General features: G+C 47.7%; 1 protein-coding gene and 1 long non-coding RNA gene across 5 annotated transcripts in view; one reads left to right on the top strand and one right to left on the bottom strand.

The window, feature by feature from the left end:
- Positions 1-1,804: 1,804 nt before the first annotated feature.
- On the bottom strand, positions 1,805-25,206 carry ENO4 (enolase 4). Of its 3 annotated transcripts, XM_058671418.1 has the most exons (14): positions 24,914-25,204; positions 21,468-21,596; positions 20,529-20,719; positions 18,421-18,566; positions 17,268-17,437; positions 17,033-17,170; positions 15,769-15,822; positions 14,598-14,654; positions 12,482-12,649; positions 9,045-9,170; positions 6,818-7,013; positions 4,158-4,225; positions 3,472-3,589; positions 1,805-2,101 (listed from the first exon to the last, which is right to left on the bottom strand). In XM_058671418.1, the coding sequence occupies exons 1-14, from the start codon at positions 25,076-25,078 to the stop codon at positions 1,962-1,964; spliced, it is 1,866 nt and encodes a 621-aa protein (XP_058527401.1). In that variant the 5' UTR covers positions 25,079-25,204; the 3' UTR covers positions 1,805-1,961. The 3 variants fall into 3 exon arrangements, 2 of the variants coding, with proteins under 2 accessions (XP_058527401.1, XP_058527402.1); XM_058671419.1 differs by lacking the exon at positions 17,033-17,170 and having other exon boundaries at positions 24,914-25,206; XR_009246484.1 differs by lacking the exon at positions 1,805-2,101 and having other exon boundaries at positions 3,520-3,589; positions 6,808-7,013; positions 24,914-25,203.
- The window catches only part of LOC131481661 (uncharacterized), a 19,130-nt gene continuing 17,106 nt past the window's right edge, over positions 24,848-26,871 (top strand). For both annotated transcript variants that reach the window (XR_009246485.1, XR_009246486.1), the window contains exon 1: positions 24,848-25,079. This is a non-coding gene — a long non-coding RNA (uncharacterized LOC131481661). The remainder of the gene's footprint in view (positions 25,080-26,871) is intronic.

Raw genomic sequence — 26,871 nt, 5'->3', positions numbered from 1 at the left:
GAGAAAGAGCGTGATAAAAATCCCTGCCCCCTTTGGTATCTGCGCTTGCTTCACAGGAACTTGAGTGACCATCATTTCGCCTTGGCTCAGTTGTGTGGAAGTACCCTGTGCCAGAGGTCCCCAGACTGTCAGAGCCCAGCCTCGCTGGGCCTGAGTCGGAGGAATGCCCGTTGTGGCTCCAACCAGCCCTCAGTGACTCCTCCTCCCTTCCTTCTTGGGTAATCCAAATGCTGTTGGAAATGGAATAGGACAGGCTCAAGTTCAGTATCTCCCCAGACCATTTTTTTTGAGGTTCATGTCACAGAATCTTAAAAACAGAGTCTGGGATTTTTATTTTTCTAAATGCACGTTGCACCTGCCTAGTCACGTGCTTCAGGGAACAGCGTTAGCTTCCATCCTCCTCCGCCGCCCGTTGTGGGAGGACGGCCATCTGTTGTCACAGGCCCGAGCCAGCAGTCCTCACAGGACAGTGAAGCACATTGGTTTCTTTCATCTCTTATGGGTCATGTATATTTCATATAAATATGCTTTATATATTCTCCAGCAGAAATAAGAAGAATAAAAGTAGTGTTCAACTCATGGAGAAATTGAAATTAAAATTCTGTCTGTGCAGCTATGAGCCCAGCCTGCCTGTGAGGTGAAGGTAAACAGGCTGTCCTCTGCTGAAGTTAAAAGGCTGCCCTGGTGAAGGTACAGAGTCACCTTGGGTTAATCTAATTCAGCTGTTTTGTCATTAGTTGTAATTTTTTGCTGTGGTTTTATTCATTTTCATGTATGCCACATTTCTGTGTGTGTGTGTCTGTGGAAACTTGCAAAGGCTATTGTGAACACCCAGTCATCCTCATCCTGCCTTTAAAATGAGTTTTTGTGCCTGTTGCTCCTCCCCTGTTGTTTGTTGCTAAGCATCAGGAGAGGCAGTAGCAGCTACAGCTGTGTCACAGGTTCTCCCCGCTTAAGAGTGCCACCAGCCAGTTCTCCTGCCCTGCCCTGCACTCTGAGAGTTGGCCACCAAGCTGACTTCAAGCCATGGCTTCTACAGGAAGGGCTCAGCTCTACCACAGGGACATTAAGCCCCCTTACTGATGTTCTTCAAAAGGTCAGGTCCTCGGTGTGCTTAGTACAGATATATAGAACAAACCAGAAGTCCATGCTTAGCCATCAGTATCTTAAATTGTATGCAGCAGGTGGACTTTGCTGTGTCTACATGTAAAGGCTTGGGTGCGCCTGGGGCTTGTGCCCCTCAGCCATCACCCAATAGCAGCTTATGAAACAGCAGATTCAATCAAGAGAGGTGTCACCTCACTTTATTTTTTAATCACTTCCAGATCTCTTTTTAAATGCCACAGCATAAAAATAGCTGGGCAGTTAGTAACCTTGAAAATATTCATTCATTGACCTACTTATTTATTTATACCTACTACCATCCCAAGAAGGATCTAAAGAGACTCAAGAATTGTAGAAGAAAAGCTAACATTTCAAAAGCAGAGGAATCAGGGAGAAGGGGAGGCAGGGGAAGAGAGCAAGCTATGCTGACCAATGAACTGGAGACAGGGATGCTTCCGTGTGGGACCATGCCCCCTTTGGGAAGGCACGCACCCAAGATGTAACCCCTGGCTCAAAGCGCAGAGTGTCCCTCATCATTAGGTTCCCTCTGGTTTGGGAGATGTTTGGATCAGTAAAGGAGAAGGTGTTTGTGCAAAAACACTGGCCTCTTTCATGATGTCCCAGTCCTGCGAAGTGGACAGCAGCACCAGCCTCATGCAGACGTGACACCTTGTAACACGCAGCTCACGGATGCTGCTCCAGGTAAAAACTAAGCATGTATTGGACCGAACAGTGACAAAGAATACAAAGGGCATGTGAGACAGGTTCCGGAGAAGGTTCAATGTGGAGCCAACTGTGCCTTGGGCCCCCCAGGCAGACAGTGCTCCCAGCATGGCCACGATAGCAGGCGAAGAGGCTCACATCCTGGCCGAGTCCTCCACAACCTCCGTGGGGAAGATGGGCTCGGTGGGCTCAAGCAGCTCACCAGTGGCAGCTGCCTCAAGTGCCTTTTCAGCCTCCTCGTTGACATAAAAAAATGTGTGCTCTTCGTGGGGGCCTGTTGAAAAGGACAACTGCAGTCAGGGTTACTGGTGAATCCACCAGTCGGTGACACTGGCATCAGTGAAGACTCCAAACCTACTGGGACCTGGGACTGTATCTACTGACACAGTTATCTTGAGTGTATGTACCCACATACAACCTTCTTAAACATTCAGCAGATGATGGGTGGGCTTTGGGCAGAGGCTTAACAAAGATAAGAGGAAGGAGGTGAACCAGGACAAATCCCAGGTTCTGCCTGAATACGATCCAAACTACTGCCAATCCTCCTACGCTGGCGATGGCTCTGACTTGAGCCATCCCTGTCAGCGCCTTGTAGGTAATGGTGGTATTTTAGTAGCTGAGCTTTTGCCAAGACTGCCTACTCACAAGCGGGAGCACAGATGTTTTCTGCTGTCCATAACATTCATTGACCACTAACTGCCATTGTCAGAAAAGTTCTCTTTTAATCTGTCAGTCCATTCTAGACTGAGGAGGGCTGCCCTCTGGCCACTGGTGTCACTTCTGATGCCTTAAAGCACCTGTTGTTTTCCTTAGGCAGATTAGCAAGGATTGAAACTAGCAGGTCATTGAAACAGACCTAAAGCTAAAGCCTCAGTGAGTGAGGATAACAGAAGGTGAAATCAGACAATGCAGAGTAAGGCTTTGCATCACACTCTACCAGACACTGCCCCCTGTCCTTACATGACTTCCAATTTTGTCTGTCCTGGCTATGGACCTTAGCATGTATTTCAAGATCCCTGCATGTGTTAAACTTGACAGGTATAAAATCATCATGTCTGTGGGTCTCTAAAGGTCTGGATCCCAGGGCCTCCTTTTGACTATCACAGTCAGCAGTAGGAAAAACAGAAGTGCCTATTTGGGTGTCTCCCTGCAGGCAGGCAGTACACAAGGCACTTCTCATCATGCAAATTCACTAAGGTTTCATTTTATAAATGATGGGTTCGTGTCTCTTGAGCTGCCCGCCTTCCCAAGGCACAACCTTAGCATTAACATGCTGTCTGCCGGCCGGCCAGACCCATCAGGAAAACATCTGCCTTTAACTCTCACGGCCTGTGTGGAGAAACCTTTAGTATGGTGTGGGCCATCACAAAAGGTAGGCTTGTAGATTCCAATCAATTAATTCTATTGAAAAGCATCACGCAGCCTATTCAGCAAGAAGGGAGAGAGTTTTAAACATTCAGGTAAATAGATAATCCATTAGGACAACAATGCGCGTTGTGGGGGAGCGCCAGCCTAGTTTTGTCAGCACTTATTTCTGGTCCTCGGGTTCCGTGCCCTCCTGCCGAGGGACTTGTATTCCCCCCTCCCCATCTTTGTTCACTTATTCATGGCAAGGGGAAAACAAAGCAGGAAAGCAGTGCATACTCAGCGCTCCATTCTCGGCGAGCTCTTCCTCTATAGTAAGCAGGCGGTTGTATTTAGTCACCCACTCGCCTCGAGAAAGACCCCCCAACTTGATAAACCGGACACCGAGTCCAACAGCCTGAAGAGGGAGAAACAACTTAGTTTAAAAGGGGTGGGGTGGATCATTTTTGCTAACCCAGAAGCAGTTCTTGAAGGAAAAGGGAGGCTGTCTCTTGTGGTTTTCTGCCTGTTAGAATTTGGTTGGGTTTACATGGGTAGAGCTGCCTGTGGATTTTGGTGGTTTGGTTTATGTGAGTAGAGCTGTCTGCGTTCAAGCTTGGAGTGCCGGAAAGCCAGCAGGTGGTGTGGCTGATTGTCCCTTGGACTCCTTGCTGGCACTGGCCATACGAGCTCGCTTCTCTCGGAACAGTCAGCCTCTCCCCGACTTCATTTTCGGAAGGAAGATTGCCAGCACATACCCCAGTCATTTAAGTGTACTCATCATTTTCCCCGGACTTCAATTTCTCTCCTTTTTAAAAGTTCAAAGATTAGCTCTTTGCAAAAGGTAGCTGTCTAGGAGGAAGCCAGTCTATTTCATGAAAGGTTACATGACTTTCTCCACCAAAGACTGCATTTCTCTGAAATACCAGTTTGTGTTAAAAGCAGTGTTCTGGCAATTCTGCAATTGATCGGCGTTCAGCACTTACCAAGTCGACAAGGCTGTCATCAGTGGCTTCTCCATCCGGACTGCCCAAGATGGTGATGTGCTTCTTGCCTGCGGGAGCAATTCCAGTCACTTTCCTATGCTGTGGGAACAATTAGCATACATGTATGTGCTGACAAACTACCAGACGCCCGTGGGACCACCTAAGCGTTCTAACCGCAGAGCAGCCCATCACCCTGGTATCTCTCCTCGTCTTCACAGTAATCTGGGTGTGGTACTAAATGGAGACTGTGGCTGCTCAAACTTCAGATTGAGTACATACCAGATGCATCATATTTTATGACCACTGCCAAGAGGGAAAATGCTCAGATTAGACCAGCACATTTCTAGGACGACAGCTGTTATAGGCAGGATGTGGTTTTGTTCAGTGTAGACAACGGTGCGCCTTTGAGCCATTGTAAGGTGGTAAGTTCATGGGCAGTGTTTGCAGGGTCCACCAGAGGCCTACATGGTAACGGCTTTCTCTTACTTCATCGGGCCTTGTACTCTAAGGAATCTCATTGAGTGTTCAGCAGAAGACTCAGGCTGACCATGTTGGGCCCATCTTTTCCAGCTCGTTGCATTTTACAGGCAGGAGCTGAAGTGACCATGGAGGGAGAGGACAGGGCAGGGGCTTCCCACCTACTGCAAACCAGGGTGGGGTTGGGGTGGGTGAGTGCTGTCAGCCTACTGCTGGGTCCTGCTCCAGGTTGGAGACTAGCTTTCTACCTGGGTCCTGAGACCCACCCCTGGCAGGCTTGTATGGAAATGTACCAGACACACACAAACTCTCAAGGAGTTTGCAGCCTAGTGAGGGATACCATTCACCAAGTAAATGTCTAAGCCACTGTGATCAGTACCACAAGGAGGAAATGAGGAATGTGATGAGGTGGGGGAGATGGGAAGGCACGCACAGCTGAAGTGGTTTTATCTATGCCAGGTCCGGAGGAGTTCGCCAAGTGTTCTAGCCAGAGGAAACATCACAGAGTAAGGCACTAGGGACTTTCCAACTTGAAGGGTTAACCAAAGCGCTAGGGCGGGCCACTGTGGCATGGTGGGAAAGTGACCCAACCTTGCCTAGCTTCATTTTCTCATCAGTGAAGTGAAGGTGGAGCTCACTTCTCAGGGCTGCTGTAAAGATGACATCCCCGATGCTCCAGTGCCAGAGCCACCAGGTCTAAATAAAGCTGCTGACTGCGGCTTTATTCTCAGTACCTGAGTGTGGCTTTTCAATCCCCACTGCTGGAGTCCTGCTCATCAGCTACTACTCCGGGTCACTCCATGATGCTATGCAGTCTGGCTTGCCTGCCCGGTTCGTGGTGAACCCACCGGTGCCCTAAGTCTCTGTGTTCCTGATGGGATCCTTGTTGGTTGTTATTTATTTTGTTTTTAATTTATTTGAGAGCAGTAACAGCCTGAGCTGGGCTAGGTCAAAAACCAAAAGCCAGGAATTCAATCCAGGTCTCCCCTGTGGGTGACCAAAACTTGAGCCATCACTGTTCCCTCCCAGGGTGTACATTAGCAAGAAGCTTCAGTCAGCAGTTGGGGACAGGCACTGTGGGTTGGGATGGGGACATCCGAACCCCCAGGCCAAGCACCTGCTGCCTGTTGTCTCTTCTGCAGTGGCCAATCTGATCCCTGCTATACTTCCCCAAGTCCGTGCAGATTAACATGGCCCACGGGTGGGTGTCCTATCGCAGCTAGCTAGGTTTGTTTTCAGTCCAGCAATGACTGCACTTGGGCTGTTCCATTGTGGAGGAAAGCTAGAGTCTATGGTATGAAGGCAAATGCGTAGAAAATAAATCCAAAGCATGAAGTGGTAGCATGGGCAGGAATTTACAGAGCCTGAACTGTGGGATTCAGGCTAAACTGGTGTGCCCTGCCTCTGTGACTGGCTACCATTTTCCCCCAAACTTGAGCACTGCATTGTGTCTGGAAATCTGGCTAGGGCAGGCGCATACCCAGGTGTGTTTGTTTCAGTCCGCCATTCAGTTAGACTGCTGCTCCTCAGCAGTGAGGTTGCAGTAATCCTCTGAGTTTCTCTACATGTAGTTTTTTTTTTTAAATATTCATTTGAAAGAGTTATAAAGAGAGGGAGAGACTGAGTTCATCCATCTGCTGGTTCACTCCTCAGATGGTTGCAATGGCCAGGGCTAGGGCAGGCCAGAACCAGGAGCCAGGAGCTACATCCTGGTCTCCCCACGTGGGTGGTAGGGGCCCATGTACTTGGGCCATCTTCCTAGGTCATGTGCCAGAAACTGGATTAGAAGTGGGACAGCCAGGACCAGAATTTATATGGGATGCTGGCATTGCACAGTAGCTTTACCCACTATGCCACAATGCCAGCTCCAAGTTCAGAGCCCAAAGTAAACTCATAATATGCCACAGCTATACCCTTTCAGAAGAACTAAGGTCTTGATCCTGTTGAGAACACTGGACTGAGGAGTAAAGAGCATGGCTTTATGGACAAGGGCTATTATGGAAGTGTTTTGAATCAGTAAATTGGAACTTTGATTTCTGCACTATCTCAGAAGTGGTCGGACTGTTTTGTCTTCTAAGATGTATTCTGTGTTGTTGTTTTAAAGAGTGAGCTGTGCTATAGGCATGCTGTTGGCTGCCATGCAGCAGGTCGCTAGGACCTTTTCGACGTATACCTTTACTCACTGTCAATAAGACTGGTGATCTCCACCAGGTCGGACACCGTGGTCTGATTGGTATGTTTCATGATCCTCCCATTGGATTTGGGGCTGTTGACATCTCCACATTCGAGAAGTTTGGAAATGCTTTTGGATGCAGCTCCTGCGATGATGTGACACCGTGACCCAAGAGCATTGTGGATGCTGTCCCAGTGCTCAGAGTCCTGGGGGAAGTTAAGGATTGGTTGTTAGGGTGCGGAACACTGTCACACACAGGAAACATTCAAAATCACATGCTTTTCCCCAAGATTACACAAGCAGTTTTCTTCTACATCTGCACTTAAGTGGTTCCCTGTGCTCCAGCCAGGTAAATTTACAAGCTTCACAGGCCAGAAACTCAAACTGATGGGATTTGGGCCTTAAAGATCTTATAAGCAAAATGCTAAGTGACTGTAGAGTTCATCAAACCCAGATTGTCCCATGTACTGGGTTGCCATACCGTTGCTAAAGACCGATTGCTATAAGGTTTTGTTTTTTGTATGGTTGTTTCTAATCATAGAAAACTGAAACACAGCCTGCAAGCGGATCTCGGCCCCCTTTCTCAGCAGCCTTGTTTCTACTGGTGAGACCTCCACGCAAAATGTTTAAAAAGTTGAACATATGTGTGTGTGGCGGGGGGCATGTGGGCGTGTCTGCATATCCAGTCATCCCAGAGGGTGCTGGACTGGATTTTGACCATTAGGACTGACTGAGCAGATGCATGCTGTCCTTGGCCAAAGCTGTGGTCAAAGCATCAGGACAACTGCCAGGCCGGTCTGATCCAGTTACAGAACTGAGCTCTGTGGCTGTGTGGCCCACACGGTGAAGGGTGCATTGGAGTGAGAGGCCCTCCGTGTTCACACTGTGCCCAGACCTGAAGAGCTAGCTTATGTTAAAAAGCATTTATCTTCACTGAGTCTAATGACTTTCTTTTTTGTTAAATTTTTGTTTTGAACTTTGTGGTACAATTTCGTATAGACTGGATTCCCCCCAAACTCCCACCCCCCGACAGATTTTTCCCATATTGCTACAATAGCATAGTGAGTCTTTAAATCTGGGAGTCTGGAGTCTGAAGTACATCAGGTAGACAGTTGGTCTTTTTTTTTTTTTTCAAAGATTGCTTTATTTATTTAAAAAAACAGAGTGAGAGAGAGAGAGAGAGAGAGAGAGGGGTAGAGAGAAATATTCCATCCACCGAGTCATTCCCTAAAAGGTACCAACACCCGGAACTGGGCCAGGTCAAAACAGAAACTTGTAATTCCACCTGGGTCTCCCACATGGTTGACAGGGGACCCAAGGACTGGGGCCATCTTCCACTGCTTTCCGTGGCACCTTACCAGGGAGCTGGATCAGAAGTGGACTCCAACCTGCACTCATATGAAATCTGAGATGCTGGGGTTCCAGGCAACAGCTTAGCCCACTGCACTCCAACACTAGTGTTGGGAGCGAGCCTTGTGCAGCAAAAAGGAAACTGTTGCCAGATATACTTGTTTGAGGAGGTCATAAAACTTCAGCCCTCAAACCTTTTTTAAAACACAGCTCTGCCTAGCGACCAGGTTGTCCGCATCCCACGTTGGAGAGCCTAGCTTCATTTTTTAGCCTTGGCTCCTGCCTCTAGCTTCCCCACCAGTGCAGAGACTAGGAAGCAGTAGCCGAGGCTCGGGTAGTGGGGTTGCTGCTACTCATGCCCATGTGTGGGACCTGGGTTGAGTTCTTGCTTCTGGCTTTGGCTCTGGCCCCTCTCGTTGCAGGCATTTGGGAAACGAATCCATGGGTGGGAGCTCTATCTTTCTGCCTCACAAATTTTTTTTAAAAGTTTTTAAAAATATGGCGTTATTAACTTGTATTCATACATTGTAAGTGGATTTAGGCTAAAAACGATTTGGCCTTGTAGAGGTCCTGTTTCCACGAGCACATGGAAATGATATATGATTAACCTATTGAAGCACCAACTGGCACAGCAGGGGTGACTTCCAGTGGGTAGGCAGCCTATGAATACCAGGGACTCCTGCAGGACTTCCAAGGGCTTGTTTCATTCCCCAGACTGGCACACTCCCAGGTAATTGTGCGTCTGCTATTCGTTTGAGTCCTAAGTGCCTTTCTCTTAAATGCTGATATAAAGCAACTCAACCCCAGCCCAAATTACAACGTGTTTCAAATGACAGACATTTTCTTCAGTTTTGTTATAAGGATTTTAAAAGGTGGGTCCTGCTTACCTCCTTCCTGAAAGGATCGATTAAGGCAATGATGGAGGGGTACTTGTTGAGCAGCTCCACGTACAGGTCAACCATCTCGGCTCCGTTTTTGTACGTGCCCGTCGCCACTTCATACTTTCCTCGACTCTGATGGGCGTGAGGATAAGCAACATGTTCAAATGCCAAAGATGCACCTCGTGTTCCCTCTCATTTGCTTCATCTGAAACATCGTAAACTGTCTGCCTAGGCCACCTTCACCTGAAAAAATAATCTGTGCATTTCACGTTAAATACTTTGTACATATTAACCTGGGAAAATCAAGGCATTGTCCCTCTTCCCACAGACTTCAGATGAGAGCTGCACAAAGAGCTGACAGGTGAGAGTGGGGGGCGGGTCCTTTCTTGTTTGGATTTCGGGCATGGTTCTAGTAACCTGGCTGCCTGGGTGCTAGAACAATACCCCAAATTCATATAACAAACGGAATAGCCAAGCAAACCTGTCCATTCACCAGAATATACCACATCTCAACTCCCTGTGAACAAATAACTTGCTTCCTTTAAATACTCTAAAATTCGAAAGCAAGGCTTTCAGATACTAACAGCCAACACGGACTGTAAAGTGATGTATGGAAAGGCAAATCCCAGGTAGCCTGCCACTTCTTGCAGTAAAGGTGCTATCCTGTAGGATGCTAGTACAGTTCTGTTCATTTGAAGTCTGAAAAGCTGTCAGTATTATCTATAGGGTAAACTAAGCGGGTGGGGGGGCAGATCTAGTTCAGCCTTTCTGAAAAACAAAGTACTTTCACTAATTTCTTTTTTCATTTTATTTGAAAGAAAGAGAGAGAGGGCACCTGGTGCAATAGCTCAACTGGCTAATCCTACTCTTACAAGTGCCAGGATCCCATATGGGCACTGATTTGGGTCTCTGCTGCTCCACTTCCCATCCAGCTCCCTGTTTAGGCATGGGAAAGTAGTAGAGGACACCCCAAAAAGCATCAGGACCCTGCAGCTGGGTGGGTAGATCTCGAGGAGGTCCTGGCTCCTGGCTTCAGATTAGCTCAGCTAATCTGGGGAGTGAACCAGCACATGAAAAATCTTTGTCTCTTCTTCTCTCTGTGAATCTGCCTTTCCAATAAAAACAAACAAAACCCCAAAAAACAGGCAGAGAGAGAGATTGAGACAAAGATCTTCCCTCATTTCCCAGTTTCCTATAACACTTGGAGCTTGGGCCAGGCCACAGTCAGCAACCAGAAACTCAATCCAAGCATTCTACATGGGTGGCAGAGACTCAACTAACTAGAAGCATCAGTACTGCCTCCCAGGGTGTATGTTAGCAGGAGGCAGGGCTCTGTAGTAGAGCTAGGACTTGCACCTAGGTGTTTAAATATAAGATGCACACATGCCATGTGGTCACTTGGCTGTTGTACAGAATGCCACCCTGCCCTAGGGCCAGCATTGTGGCAAAATGGGTTAGGTTGCCATCTGCAATGCTGGCATTCGACATGGGCACAGTTTGAGCCCCTACTGCTTCACTTCCCATCCATCTCCCTACCAATGCTCCTAGGGAAGCAGCAGACGGTAGCCCAGGTGCTTGGGCCCCAGTATCCATATTGGAGACCTGGATGAAGCTCTTGGCCCCTGGCTTTGGAGTGGCCTAGCCCCAGCTGTTGCAACCATTTGGGGAGGGGTGGGGGTGAACCAGCAGATGACAAATGCTTTCTTTCTGTAACTCTGGCTGTTTGCAAACAATTTCCTGCTGGTATGAACAGAGTGGAATCCATTGGATTTAAGCAGTTCCCAAGAAGCCCCTAACTGAAGGAATTTTAGGCATTCTTTTTTCACAAGAAAAAGCAGCAAGAACTTCAACTTCTGTAATGCAAAACTTAAAATCACACTTTGTCCATGAGGAAATGCTCATGACTAACATTATTGTAAGAATGATCTGATATCAAGTTAATACATTTTACCGAATCTAAGCAACAAGTCCCTGGTCTGGTTAGCATCAACAGTCGGTACGGTCATCACTCTTGGCCAATGCTGCTGATGAAAGCGTGCAATTATTTCTCCTAATGGTGTGCCTATGAACCAATCATTACGCGAAGAAGAAGAAATTACTTTAAACATTCCTGCATGAGCTTAGTTTCTTTAGAAAACTAAAAGAAATTTTAGAAATCAGCTGAAACTTAGAATGCTTAGGTACATTTTCAAAATGTCTTTTTTAGGTAAAAGTTGGAATCACAGAGCAGAATCCTATTCAGTCAAGGCCCCTGAACTTCGGAACTGTTTTCAAGTCACCACAAATGTATGTCAGTATCCTGGGCATTTCATTCAGAAAATCTAGTCTCATCATTTGGTGTATACAAAAATGGAAAATGTACTGTGTATATCATATAGCAAACTTCTCATAGATTTCCTAACAACAATTTTCTCAAGGACTAGGAACTGTGAAAATGTCTCTGTCTTCCTCCTGGTTTTGAAAGTGAGAGACAGTTCTATCAGCTGGTTCACTCTACCAAATGTCTCCAATAGTCAGGGAGTAGGACAGGTCAAAACCAATAACCAGAAACTCTTATCTAGGTCTCCCACATGCTTGAGCCATCACCTCCTGCTGCAGGGATCTTGCTGGCTGGAGTTGGAAGCCAAGCGGGACTTGAACCCACACACCCCGAATGCTGTCCTCCCACTTTACCAAACACCTGCCCTCAAACACTGTTTACCGAGTATGGTTCCTGTTTACTTTCCTTTCGAAATAGGCAACTTAAAAAAAATTCTGTGGAATTAAAATATCTGTGTCATAAAAATATTAAATGCACATAAATTTTGATCATGGAAAATGAATATCATAAAAACACTGCATGGATTTTAAATTTCTACCAAAATGAACTATCTTTGAATTTCATTTTTCTATGAGCTTTTTCAAGTCCCCATGTTGCTGGCTCTCCACCAGTAGGATGGGCCCAGGTCCTCTTCTGGTTGTGTTTAATATGTGATGAACTTCAATAGCTTTAAGTATTTTTATACCTAAAAAAATGCATCGGCATAAACTCTTCAAGGAGGATCTACCGAGTTGTACCACCCCACTTCTCATGCTTGTCTAACTCATCACTATAAAATGCACAAAACATGCCAGGTCAATCATTTTGCAGTGGCTTTCCTGGTGACAGTGTTAAGTACTGATCTTACTCACTTTTATCATTCCTTTTCTGTATCTGTTCATACCATTTTCAGTTCTTAACTTTAAAACCTGAATGGTTATTTTACTCTACAGTTATTAGCTAACTTGGCTTTCTCCATTTCATTTGTTTGTGCTTCCCTCACACCATATTAATTAAAACAAAACAAAACAAAACAAAAAACCCACCAAGATTTGCTTGGAGAATACTCCGACAAGCTCTTAACTACTAAGTTAAAAATCCTAGAACTAAACCCCCAAGTGAATGCTCTGAAGTAGAAACTTACGTAGTCCATCAACTCATGCCCAGCACAGTTGATGGCCAAGTGCAGATTCGTTCCCAGCTCCAGCTCTAGACTGGTACAGATGCCCTGTAGCAGGAGCAGTGGCTGCTCTATGGTGTCACAGCTGATGGTTAAACAGCCGAGATGGGACATCTTACTGGGAAGCGGCTGCTGCAAGGTGCAAAGACATCAAGGCACATCAGTCGAGCATGTTCAGTTTCTCCTCGTGTGGCTCATGACAGGTCTAGTGGAAATGGACACTGCCCTCCCCACAGCAGGCTTTGCTTCTGCATGCCTCCTGCCACCAGGTCTCATGCCCATGACTTGGGCACGCACTTCCCCTGCAGTATCTGGGGGCAACTGTCTCATTGCTGGCATTTTCCAGGTTTAATCTGGAAGTACACTTTCTCTTTCTCCTTCCCTGCCTTTCTCCTTCTTCTATCTCTTTCCCTCCCTTCCTCTCTCTCTCACGATTCTATTTGTCTGAAAGTTAAAGTTACAGAGAAGCGGGGGAGAGAGAGAGAGATCTTCCCTCAGGCTGGTTCATGACACAGATGGCCTTGATGGCCAGGGCTGGGTCAGACCAAAGCTGAGAGTAAAACTTTTTCCAGGGTCTCTCACATGGATGGCATAAGCCCCAAATACTTGGGCCATCTTCTTCTGCTTTTCTTAGGCTAAGAGCAAGGAGATGGACTGGAGGTGGAGCAGCCAGGACATGAACTGGCACCCATATGAGATGCCAGCATGGCAGGTGGCAACTTTACCTGCCCCGCACTTTTCCCTCTCTAATCTGTTTTTTATTTATGCCTTTATCAGCTCAGCCATTGTAGAGAGGGGCTGGCCTGAGCCTCAGCCCCCTGGTCAATGAGTATCCAGGCTATCTTTGTGGTGGCCATCCTGCCTGGCTCCAATTCTGTCAGGCCCCTTCTCCCAAGCCTGCTCTTGCCCATGGCCTGGTTTCTTCCAGGCAAACATGACTGCTAAAAAATATCACCCTCATTTAGGAAAAAGTGCCATTTAAAAAAAGTATTGGCGACTTTGGCAAAAAGGATTTAACACTGAAGACGCGACATGTGCTGCTAGTGCCAACTTGGCTTTGCTGTGTCCTCACCATCCACTGTGACTGGGTAGCTGAAAGCGGAAGCAGCACTGTGATTCTGGCATTAGAGTCTGCATGCTGAAAGAGTTCCCCAACTCAAGAGCAAACAGGAACCCAGATACAAACACTCCTGTGTCATTAGTGGGAGCAGATTCATTAGAAAAACCAGGCAACTTTTTAAAGCCGCTGTGTCTGTTCAGGCGTTTTTCCCCTCCAGTATCTTTGCCTGAAGCAACCATGTTTCTCTCTTCCAAGGCCTCTCCTTTTCCTGGTCCCTCTCTTCTTGACCGCAGCAGACCCAACAGTCCCTGAGAGGAGGAGAGGGCTAGGATTTCTAGCTTTTCTGAGTAAATCCTGCAGATGGGAGCAGCCTTCCCTCGTTGCAGTCTCTCCTGAGTTTCCATGGACTGTCCCCTTGGCATTGCTGACATTCTGGGCATACAGCAGGTGGCCCATGGCAGAGCACCTACAATCACTGAAGTGATAGGATGACCAAGCCAGATGTTTTCCAGGGCTACCAGGTTGGGGTGACCATTTGCACAAGGAGGACTGTGGGGAAATTCCAAGTTCCTGCCCACGGTTCATGCGAAATGGTGCTTCATTGCTTTTGGGGGAGGGAATGGCCTTCATTTTTGTACCTTTGTGCCTTTGGCAGTGGGAAGATGAAAGCCTAAAGCATTCCGTCTGCCTTCTGTTGGTTAGCAGGAGGCTCAACTCCCCACATACTTCACCTATATGGTCAAACACCAATGCCATCCTGTTACTCAGATGTGCTTCCAAGCCTTCTGAGATTTTGGCTGGAGAGGTGCTTGTTGGCAGTGATGCCGGGTGCCAGAAATGCAAGGGCAGGATCGTGCCCTGCCTCTGGGAGCACCTGGATTAGTATTCATGGGCAATACTAATGTGTAACTTCTATTTCCCTGAGCCTCGGACTTGGAGCAAAATAACCATGGGGGAGAAAATGGAAATATATCCATGAGGTTATCATCAGAAGCTGGGCAAACAAATACATATACTCACCTGACCTCTCTTATTCCCATTATGTCCTTTTTTGGTCTCTGCTTTAGGAGGCGGCAGCTGTGGGATAGAAAGGAAAAGCACCACTTGGGATCTGCACAGATGTCTACGCAAACAGATTAGGTCTCTAGCCTGCCCACTGCTCTGGGGCTTTCCCAGTCACATGGCAACTGTCATACACACTGGCATGTACACATACACATACATGGGTGATTCTAGCCACACTCTTTTATAAGCCCCATGATTCCTCAAATCCTGGCACTTGTTCCCTTGAGTACCTCTTTGCCTTCCACCCTTAGTCATGTACATGTGTATACATACATAGGCTCAGAAAATAGCTTGTACCCATCCTGCCAGGTGCAGCCAGTTTGTTTTGCAAGAGAACAGATATGCCCTTTATGCTCGAAAGAAATTATGACTCTGGGTTCCATGTTGTCATATAGTGGGTGAAGTCACCACCTGCAATACTGGCATAGCATATGGTGCTGGTTCTAGTCCCAGGTACTCCACTTCTGATTCATCTCCCTGCCAGTGTGCCGAGTACAGCAGTGAAGGATGGCCCAAGTGCTTGGGCCTATGGATGCACTTAGGAAATCCAGATGAAGCTCCTGGCTCTTGACTTTGGCTCAGCCCAGCTCTGGCCTGGTGTGCCAGGCAAAAGAGATCCAGTGGTGAATGAGGCAAGCACTGTGGAGCCTGCAGTCCAGTGAAGTGACATGTGGCTGACAACCAGTCCAGCCAAGGGGATGCCTATGCAGAACAACGGGACTTCATCTGCATGAGAACCCAGGAAGGGGCCTCTGAAGAAATTGATCCTTGGACCAGCGTTACAACTGAGGCAAAAAGGGCTGTGTGGGGGTGTAAGCCCTCTCCAGACAGAGTGGCCATGTGAAGGATCAGAGCTGAAGACCCAGGCCTGCAGAGGGGAGGTGAAAGCCAAGAGGAGTCACGTGACATGATCAGGTTAACAGCTGAAATCAAACCCAATGGCTTTCAAATATCATACTTTTTCTTGCACCACACTGTCTTTTGCAGCTCAAATTTACACTTGGTTACAGGGGAAACCTTGACTGCAAAAGAACCATGTTCCGTTTCAGTAACAGCACAATTAACTACAAGCTGGCTACGCGATACTGTGTGCCAGCAACCAGATTCTAGAGGATCCTCTACATACCGAGTCAACTGTCTTGTTGACTTGTTTCTGAATTTCCAGAAGCATCTCCACACCCTGTAAGTAGAACACTCATGATCATCCATAGTTACAGTCTAGACCTTTTATATACCCAGTATGGCTATTTCTAACTCAGTATTTGTGGACTGCCTGCTGAATGGACACTGTGGTCTACCAAATAACAAATGTACATCTTCACTCCTCCCCCATCCCAGTTTGCATATGGGGAGTGTCACATGAGAGGCTTCACTTCCTCAGCTGCCTGTCTTCACGGTATACAACCACTGGCTTGTGGATTGGGTCACATCCACTTAATTCCCTTGACCAGCCTGGAATGACCTTTATGCCACACGTTATATAGGTCACTAAGGAGCCTGGATTAGGAAGGCTTCATCAGGTTAAATCCACTGTCCCTTCTAACAGTGTGTTGGTGATGATGAGCTCCCTGCTTGGGGATGGATGAAGAATGGCTGGCCAAGTGCCCTGCCACCCAGACAGCCTGAGACATTAACTAAAGCAAGGATCCTGGTGCTGGGATGTGACCATGATCTGTCAGCCAGAAATCCTAGCCTGCTGACCTTGACCAGTTGTGAAATGATTCTGTTTAGAACAGAGTTGTCATCAAGAAATGATCCTGAAGTTTCTTTTTGTGATTTATATTGACTTAGGTAAAATATCTCTCAACGTATTACTGGATGGGGACTGTCCTTTTTCTGAAAATGCCCCTGTAGAAAAAGTTCTCCCAAATACCTAGTGGGTGGTGTGCTTCTGGGTGATTTAAGGAGGCACAGGGCCTCCACCAGGCCACTGAAGAGCAACTGAGACAGGAGCATGCCTTGGAGTGCTGACCACACAACTGAGGGTTCATTTATTCCACAGACAGCTCTGAGGTGCCAGGCTCTGTGCCAGGCCTGGAGTTCCTACTGAAAAAAGTATGATCGCCAGGGAAGAGCCAGCTTTCACCTGCTGTTGCCACACAGTGCACAGAGCAGCCACAGACATGGCCCGCCATCCTCCAGCAGCAATCTGCCAGCACTATCCAGGCCTGCAGAGTTACTGCTGCCTGACTTCTCTGTGAGTCACTGGCATAAGCCAGTGCTGCAAGGGCCCTGACATCTAGGTGGCCTACACGTGTTCCCCTTCTGTTGAAGGTCTTGCTTTCTTCCTATGTCCCCAGTTTCCTGAAATAGTTGCTCTTATTTTATGTCCAATGCCCTCTCCCTATCAATGATAGAGTGTATGCCTCCAATGAGATTGGGCAAGGTACTTGTTTGGTTGTTAATCCAGGATGGGGGATGCAAATCACTTCTTTCATTAGATTAAGCTTTCCAGGCGATGACTTCCCACAGCTCATCAGAGACACCATCAGCAGAGGCACTGTGAGTGTGAGCGGTACTGGCGCTTCCTGAAACAGCAGAGGAAGGGCAGGGCAAGTGAGACACGGGGTTCATCTTCATTGAGATACTCAAGGATCCTCGTGACGGACCCCAACAGATACGAACCTGACCATACTTTAGTGATGCGATATTTAAGTACAGAGGCCTGTTGCCCAGGATGGCACTGGTTTTGGCAATAGCTAATGACACAGCCCCTATGGCCATACTGCCGTGGAGCACAGGCTCAGCGGGTTCTGCAGGTGTAATGGGTTTCTCTAGAAGGGTTTCCTTCCTCCCTGGAAAGAAAAATATTGAGAAGATATTTCTTTCTGGAAAGGTCAACTACAAAAAGACCATCTATTTTTAATGGTTAACTAAAAAAAAAAAAAAGGATGAAAATCTCTGGTCCAGAGAAGTTTTCTGTTTCATCCAGAAGTTTTTACCTCTGTAAGAAATTCTAGGCCATTCAATGTCAACAACATCAATGGTTCCATGAGATGGGTTCTGTTGTCTCACATTTGCCTCTAGATCTGTGGGGGTTGGGGCGCCCAGTGTGTGGACAGAGGATCTGACAGTTTTCACGGTGCACATCCAGCTCTAAATTCTTTCCCAGCTCTACAGATGCCTTTCAGGTCTATCCATCCACCCAGAATTCCTCCCTGTCTTTCACTTCAACATATTCACAGCTACTCGCAGGGTGAGGCACCACATGGTTCAGTACCTACTGGCATTCCTCTAGCCTTCTTCACAGCCACTGGCCTGGCTCAGGCCCTCAGTGGATATCAGCTTTGTAAGCACCCAGAGCATGGTAGGTGCTTAGCAAATTACCAACTTCCGGTGTCAGCATTGTGGCATAGCGAGTAAAGCTGACACCTGCAACACCAGCATCCCAAATGCATGCCAGTTCACATCCCAGCTGCTCTGCTTCCAATCCAACTCCAAGCTAATTAAAAGCACTAATTAAAATGAAAAGAAAAGCACTGCTCACAGTGCTTTCATAAATGTTCATCTATGAGTGAGAAGTCATTTTAGATTTCAAATAAATGAAACTGGAGGGTGCCAGGTTGAATAAAATCCTGGTCATCTACAGAGCAGCTTCAAGCGAGAAAATGGCATGGAGAATGATTGGCACTGGTTGGAAGTTGAGCTAGCTGGAAGCTGCACTGGCTGGAAGCTATGCCTGGGTTTGCAACGGAGACTTGCAAAGACATGACAAGCCTGGATCTTGCCTCCTCACACATTTCTTGTTGGGGCTTCTGTAGCATGATTCGCCACCAACCTGGCTTTTGTGGCTTCTTTTTGGAAGGAGGTGGAGGGGGTGCAGGTGGTAGTAGGGGCATCGATATAGACAGCATTGATTTTTCCAGGTTCTTTTCCAATTCTTTTCTTTCCTTTTCTTCTTGTACTTTATTTGCAAAGAATGTCCTTAAATGGCAAGAAAACAGGGCTTTATAATAGAATATTTACCAATATTGCTGTCACTCCGGTCATGCTGTAGAATTGACCATAACATGCCTCAGTTGTTTAGCTCTGCATTTTAGCTATTTAAGAACAAAACAGCTTCAATTTCCAAAGCCAGAAACTAATCACACTGTTACAAGACTGTGTTCAAGAATTTCATTTTTGGCCTGAAAACTGTTTAAGGATTTCTGGTGCTCATATTTGAAATTATTTGAGACCTACTTGCATTTTTTACAGAAATATTCAAAACTATAGCTTGATCCAGAATAGTCAGATGTTCTTTTTATGAAAATGACCATCAGAAAACAAAGACAGCAAGAGGAGACAGTGAAAAGTAGTAGTATGTGGAGGGGTTTTGTTTTTGTTTTCAGAGTGAGGGACTTCAATCACTAAACTTAGGAAGCTCTACATACATGCATGTTTATAAAAGTTCAGCCTCTACTAATAAGAAGCTAGACGCTTCCACAGACAAAACAGAAGCAAACAGACAAAAAGAAAAAAAGACGCAAAAATCACATTTGCATCAAACTAATCAATAATCCAGATGCACATGGGACAATGGCTTTAAAATATTCAAGAAATTTGGTTTCAAGAGAGAATTCTGTACTCAGCTAAACTATCAAGCATGAGGGCAACGAACTGACATTTCCACATATGTAAAAACTTTAAATCTATATGGGGTGGGGAGAGTTTAGCTTAGTGGTTAGGGCACCTGCGCCCCACACTGGAGTTCTGAGGTCTGGTTTTCCCCTCCTCTCCTAATTCCAGCTTCCTGCCAACACAGACCATAGGAAGCTGGGGTGGTGGCACAGGTGACTGGGGTTCCCACCACTCATGTAGGAAACCTAGAACAAGTTCTCCGCCCTTGGTTTCAGGCCAGCCCTGTCCTCAGCCATTGTCTGGAGAGAACTAGCAGATGGGTACTTTGTTTTTCCTCTTGAAGGGATATAATCTAGCAAATCAGGAACAAAGATGGCATGGGCTCCAGAAAACAGGAGAAAATGAAGTTTTCATGACATTCTGGAGAGCTGGAGAGGCACCAACCCAGATGGAAGGTTTGGAAATTGAAAATTCCAGGAAAAAAAAAGGCAGTAGAAGGTATGGCAAAGCTCTTAGGGAAAATTAAGGAGTTGACAGTAGCAGAGAGCAGCAGATTAAGAAAGAAAGAGAAAGAAAGAAAGAAAGAAAGAAAGAAAGAAAGAAAGTAAGTAAGTCTAAAGAGTAGCATTCAGAAACTCTCCAAGAAATTAAAACTATTCAAAAACATTTTCACAAAAGTCATCATCTAACTCAGAGGCAAACTAAAACACGTACCCAAGCATCATACCCAATTAAGCAAATGATAAGGCTTAAGGAAAGAGAATCTAGTTGACCTGTTTGGCTAAGAGTATGTGACACTGAACCTGCACAAAAAGAAGTCACTCAAAGCAGTTATCTGTAGGCACAACCAAGTACTTACAAATACTTATGCGGCCTTCGTGACTACAGCTTCCTTGGTTCTTACATTCTAGAGTCAACCTATGGGCAAAGCATGGCAGGCATGGTTGCAGCTGGAGGACCTGATGTCCAGCACTGGGACCACAGGAAAGCATGTGAGAGGCCCAGAGGTGGCACCAGGCCATGTGGCAGGATGGGCCACTATCTGTGTCCATCACTCGCTTATGTCCCTAAGCAGCTTTTGACCGCATCGCAGGATAGCTCTGAGCATGAGAAACGGCTGGGTGGTGGTGCTTCATGTCTTTACACAATCAACCACAAGGGTTTTGGGAGGGAGAAAGAAATATTTGATGCTAAAATTTTGCTGCCCTAACATGAAGCTTCTTTGGTAGGCTTCCCCAGTGTATATATTCCACGGTGAGATGTGAATGGAAAGACAACCATTACGTGTTCATCCCCAATGCCTCTGCTTTCCAGCAGGAGTCAGACCTAAGCGTGAGGTCCACTTCGGCCTGGCTGGAGGGCTCCATGCCCTGCAGCTCCTCGCTGATGCTCTGGTTGACCCACTGCATGGCTGTGCTCACTGCCTGGTTCCTTTCGACCTCTTCTGCCTCGACCAGCTCTGGCAACGCGTTCTCGAGGACGTCAAAGTGGGTTGGGATCACCACCGAACAGATGCTCTGGAAACAGTACAGACATGCTCCACTCATTTAAGTCTCAAAGAATACAGGAAATGGAATGAGCCCAGCTTTTAAAGTACATGGTATTTTATCCTCAATTTCAAGGGAAAAAAATGAGAATATGTCATTTTCTTTGAGATATTTTTATAGCCATTGAAATGCTATGGGACTCTGCTTGACAGAACATTTAAAAATTATTATCTGGTTCAAATACCCTTATAGAAATCCCACATTAAACTTTATTTCTCTGACTATCTTTCTAATCAATAACTATAAGAATATGAACAGACTGAATCCTATCTTCCCAGAGACTGCAACAGAACTATTTCTAATGCATATGTAGCAGAGTTGTTCAAATGGCTAAGTGAATTATTTTCTTTATATAGATCAGTCTATGTGCTTACACAACACATCATTTGGATGAATCTGTAGACCTAAACGTAGATCCACAGAAGTCACCACAGGGCAACATCCAAGCTTGAACACCATCTATGCTTCATTTCCCTTCTCTATCTTGGACCATTCTCCAGGCTAGCATGCCATGTATGTATTAAAGTTAAACATAATGACGCCATGAAGTTCAGTTGTACGACTCAGGCTAACATGACTGCCTGCAAACAAGTGGCGGATACACTTCATGGACACTGAATTGCAAAGCACTTGATGATCTACAACTTAGCTAAAGAGTTGCAAATACATGCACTGCTTACCAGAACACACTACAGAGCACATTTAAACAGCTTAATACCTTGGGGAAGTTTTGAACAGTGCAGAATATTTCCACTTGTAGGGTGGGCAGCCCCAGTCCATCTAGAACACTTTTTCCCAGTATTTTGCATATGGTGGGAGGCTTCGCAAGTTTAGAGAAACAGTTGGCCTTGAACACATACACAGAGGGAAAAGGAAAAACACAGAGGTCACAATATTGCACGCCCTTGACCTTCCTCAGGTCATTCACATTTCCTCAAGTTGTCCCCCAAACCCCCTTCAGGGTTCTTCCTGGTGCCAGGACAAGTGGGCTGCTCCACAGGCATGCCTGCCCTCTTGCACTCTCAGGCTCAGCGTGATTTTCAGTTCTGTTATCTGCATGCAGTTTGGTGTCTTTTGGGCTCACAGTAGAAACTCACAGACTTTTCTTAACTTAGGGGCCCTGTGCCGTTGTAATTTAGCAGGCTTTCTTGCCATTGGCTGTTCCCTGACTCATCTCTCTGGCCAGGGTACAGTCATTAGTGAGTCTTCCAATGCTGGGATGCAGTCCAAAAGAAGCTACCTGAAGCGGGCTCTTTCCTTCCTCCCAGCATGAGGCCTCTGGTATCTAATGAAGACGACATTCAGTGGCCACTCACTCACTAGTGTGCAAGGAGCCTTGCCAGGAACCTTAATCATAGGCATGCCACTGACACAGAAGGGATAGAGAAAGGAAATAAAAGAGGAGGAGGAGGAAGGGGAGGTTGACATGGAAAGCCTGCTCCAGGGAGCTGAGCAAAAACGTTTGTGATGATGCTGGAGAGACAGAAAAAGGAAAAAAGCAAGGAAACCCCTTTCTCGCTTCCTCATTATCAGAGAACCTGGCCTTCTGCTTTCCTGTAATGGACCAGGTCTCTGATCTCTCCATCCGATGCCCTCATCCAACACCCACAGCAGTGTGCCAGCTCAGAGGGAGGACCTGGCAGAACTAAAGCAAAAGTTAATTTCCAAGCCACCCATGTACTTGAAGGTCTGCATGCTACAGTAGAGTCAGAACACAAATGAATTTAGATAGAAGCAGGAGAGGAAAGAAAAGGTTGCCATCTTATGACTTTATGTGAACACCCTCGGTGTGCTGTAGCCTGTGCTGGCAAGGGAAGAGAACTGGTGCTTTTCGACTGTACCACGTGTCCTGAAGGAGGTGATTACGTCATCTCCATCACTGGCTCACACACCACAGCACAGGATAAAGGATTCCACGTCTCTGCAGACTGTGTAGATGCTATCATTAAATCCACATCTCCCACATCTCCTTTCACCTAGAGGAACACACTAGATAATAAATTGTCCAAGTTCACATGATCCATTATCTATTGATTTTGTAAGCCCAAAACTTCATGGCTTCCATCATTTATTTACTCATGATTCTCCAGTCTGGGTTGGGTAATCCTTTCACTGGTCATACCTGGTGTCTCTTAATGCAGGTGCAGAGCCAGGCTGGCTCAGCCAGGGGCAGGCTGGGAGTCCACCTCACTCTGTTTGAACTCTCCCTCTCCAGCAGGGTAGCTGGACTTCCTCACAGTGAGGTGAGCAGCTTCCGAGAACAGGAGCTTCAATATGCCAGCACTCACTAAGCCTTGATTTCGACCCTGCCTGCCAAAGTCCTGCTGATCAAAGCAAGACATGTGAGCACACCCAGACTCAATGTGTGAGGGACTTTGAGACAGTGTCCACAACAGAAGTATATTCACCGGGAGACTACCAAGGCAATAACCTCCAGCAGTAGGCAAGTCACAGAGCTAAGCATAGACCCCAGATCTGCTTGAGCCTCAGTCAGAAGCTCCCCCAAGCCTAAGTCTCAGGATGAAGTGAAATGGTGTGGCTATTGTCGGCAGGGGCTCTTGTGCATCCCTTGAGTTCATGTGTCTGAGAGGGATTGAACACTATTGCAACACACAAGGGAGTGGAGTGGAGGTCAAACACTTCATGTGAGGGAACAGAAGTAATGGGGAGGGGAGAGGGGAACTCTGGGTTTTAGGAAATCGAAAGTGGTCCAGGAAAGAAGATGTGAGGCAGATGGAGAGAATGGGGGCGACTCTGTTCCCCACAGGTAGGGCAGAGCATCGTGAACCAAAGCCAGGCAGGTGTGCGATCTTACTCACTATGCAGGGGGGAAATCTACGGGAGGGTTCTGATCAAGAGAATTACAGGCAGACTTGAGCCCTAAGGACACTGTTCTGGCAGCACCTTGCAGGCTGGGCTTACAGAGGAAGACTGATGGGAATCAGGATGACCAAAAAAAAAAAAAAAAAAAAAAAAAACTAGGGCAGAGTGACTGTCGAGATAAAAAGGAGGTGACCCCTTTGTCAATGCGATTCCTGAAAGTCCTTCATGACATGCAAGTCACAACTTTCCAGCTGTGCTGCAGCCCACAGAGTCTCCCCGACCCCGACATCATCCCTCAAGCCAGCACACAATCACGGATCAGCACATCTTTTGCTCCAGTGGTTATACCTATCGGTGACTTCTGCAGAGCATGAAGCAAGAGCCCAGGGTTCTCGTCTTAGTTTGTTTCCTGAACACTTGAGGGCTATGGGCTTTGTGTCTTTGTAAAATGCAAAAACTAGACTAACTTGGCAGAATTCTTCCATAAAGAGAGAGCAGAGAGGATTAAAGTGTGAGCCACGCCCTCATGCCTTGAGCCCGAGCGATTTGGGGTAGCCACTGTGCCTCATACACTGTGCTGGGTTATTAGGGACACAGATTTGCGTTGATTTACTCATGTATTTATTTTCCTTCTGTGATCCTTGGGAAAAACCATTTAAAGTCCTTTGGTTACGTTCATGTGTAAAACTGGAACCATCACTTGCAGCTCACAGTCGTTCTAAGGATTAGATGACACACAGCGGGAGGGGGCAGAGTATACGCTCTGGGCTATGGGTTATGACCACTCCAGAAACACAGTAGCACCAGGAGTCCAGAGCTACCTGGGCAGAACTTGGAAGGGCGAGGGGGGGAAGAGGGACTGCTCAGGTGGAAACCAGCCTCCCGGCAGAGAAGCCCATACAAACTTAAAACCCCAACATCACCTGGACTTAGAGGGTCCAGCTGGATGCGGCCCCAGGCAGGGCTGAAGCCAAGTCGCCCCAACAGCCAGTTCAGACACACCGTAATCCAATGAAGGCTGGAGGCAGTGGCTTTAAACATACAGTCAGCTGCAGGCCGTTGGGGAGAGCGGACCGCTGACGCTCGCCAGGCTCTGAGCTATCGCTGTGGCTACACATCCGCCAGCAGCCCTCCATCCGCTGTGTGCTTTCCAGCACTTTCTGAGATTCTGCCCTCGGGTGTCCTCCCCGCTTCTTCCCGCCACCACCGGCCCAGCCACCTGCTCCGACCGGGGCGGCAGAGCGCACGCGCGGCTCTGTGGCGCACGCGCCCCGCTTTGCCGCAGCGCGGGGCGCAGGGAGAGCGGCCGGAGGGCGGAAGGAGGCCAAACCAGGTACAGACCAGGTGCCCGTAGACGTCGGTGGGCTGAAGGTAGAAGGTGGAGTTGAGCAGCTCTTCCAGCCGGCGCGGAACGCCGTTCTCCTGGTAGTACTCCATCGCCTGCTGCTTCAGCCTCTGCAGCTCCCTAGGGGTCCCGCAGCCGCGGCCGCCACCGTCGTCCCCCATGGTAGGAGCTTTCAGGCTTCAGCTGGGTCTAGCCCTGGGGGCCCGCGAGCGTCTTCTGTCGCCAGGCAACGCAACGAGATCCCGACCCTAGATCTCGCGAGCCTTGCAGCCTTAGGTTCCCCCTGCTTCTGGGCTCTCCTCTGCAGGGTTGGGCCTGGGGGTCTCCAGCGACCCGAGTCTAGAACTTTCCCGGCCTCGTTCGTCATCACTTTTTCAGGCTGGGGAGAGGTTTAGCGTTCTCCCAAAGCGCGTCACGCAGAGGCGTGGGAGGATTTTACCCCGACTATTTCTTAGTGCGCCCCCTGACCCCGAGACTCCCCTCCAGCTTGCATCACCTGCCGAGAACCCAGAGTGTTGTCACCGCGCTGTGGCAGTCCCAGGAATCCATTTTTCAGCCCCCCTTGTTTGTTAACGACCTGCCATTAGGCAGGAGTGGAAAACTGGTTGTGTGTGTGTGTGTGTGTGTGTGTGTGTGTGTGTGTGTGTTGGGGGATATGGGGTGAGCTTTCAGGGATGGGGGTAGGACAAGGGGAGAGGAATGTGCGGGTGGGACAAGGGGAAGTGAAATGGTGTTCTTGTGTCGCCCTAGAGCAGGCTGTTTAGATCCAGGCTGCCTGCTTGGCTTGGTGACCCCTAGCAGGTGTCCTGTGTGGTCAAGAGAGTGGGTGTGCCCTGCCAGTCTGCTGCCACAGGGATAGACCCAGAGGGAACGAATGTGCCGCTTCTACCTTTGCCTGTTTATGTTCCCGATGTAAACAGATCGCGTAACTCCTCTGCCTTCTTCCTTACTCCCTTAGGATGCTGAGAAATCACTTACAAACGGTATCTGTGTTTTCAGTAGGTGCCCGTCTGGTTTCAGATGAGCAACATGTGCGTTCTCCACGTGGACAACAGGCCCCGCACCCCTGCTGGCTCCCTCCGCATTCGGAGTCTCCTAGGCTCTGGCCCTCTTTCTAAAAGAGGTCCCTGTGCACCTGCCTTACCCTACCTGCTGGAAGCCCCTTGGTGGTGGGAATGAGTGGCTCATTCACTCATCTACATCCCCCACAGGCTGTCCCAGCTGACAGGTGTAGAAAACAGGGTCTGTCTTATTTGACATTTGACTTTGAAAACTTTGTTACGTAGTTATTAGAGAGAGAGAGGAAGCTCCCACCTTCTGTTTCCCTCCCCAGCTCGGTTAGCATTTCAGGCAGGAACCCAGTTGCTTGAGCCAACAGCACTGCGTCCAAGGCCTGGAGCCTGGTTGAACCAGGTGCTCTGGTGTGGGACCCAGACCTTGTAACGGCTCCTAACCTGTTCCTGACTTGACATTTGGAAGGATGGTTCAAAGTGCCCTTCCTCTTCCACAATGTTTTGAGGCCTCCCTTCCCTAGCCCATGGCCTCAGAGTGCCGTGAGAATGGGGACCTGGTCTGTCTTGTTCACCACTGTATCCACAGCATCAGTGTGTTACCAGACTGAAGCGATGCGCAGTGAGTGGTGTTTACACTTCATCTTAGCAGAAAGGTGAAGTGAGCAGTGAGCAGTCTCTGAGAGAAGTGGAACGGGGATCGCACCTCCGTGGTCAATGGATCCTTAACTCAGAACCAGATGTTTTGGAATTGAGTGAGCAAGGAGAGTGGCTGCCTGGTTGGAGCACAGGGCTTGTTAGCCAGAAAAATGAGAAACCAGGGTAGAGAAAAACCAGTCTGGGGCAGAAAGTCCCGTCCTATCTGAGTAAGTAGCAGTCACAAATTCATGAATGCAGGGTGGGTGGGATGGAAGTGATGAGGTAGGTGGTGTTGAGTCCTCCCA

Source organism: Ochotona princeps, chromosome 13, assembly GCF_030435755.1.
Source record: "Ochotona princeps isolate mOchPri1 chromosome 13, mOchPri1.hap1, whole genome shotgun sequence".
Lineage (NCBI taxonomy): Eukaryota > Metazoa > Chordata > Mammalia > Lagomorpha > Ochotonidae > Ochotona > Ochotona princeps.
The sequence above is the reverse complement of the archived record's forward strand: the minus strand, read 5'-3'. Positions and strand labels throughout refer to the sequence as shown.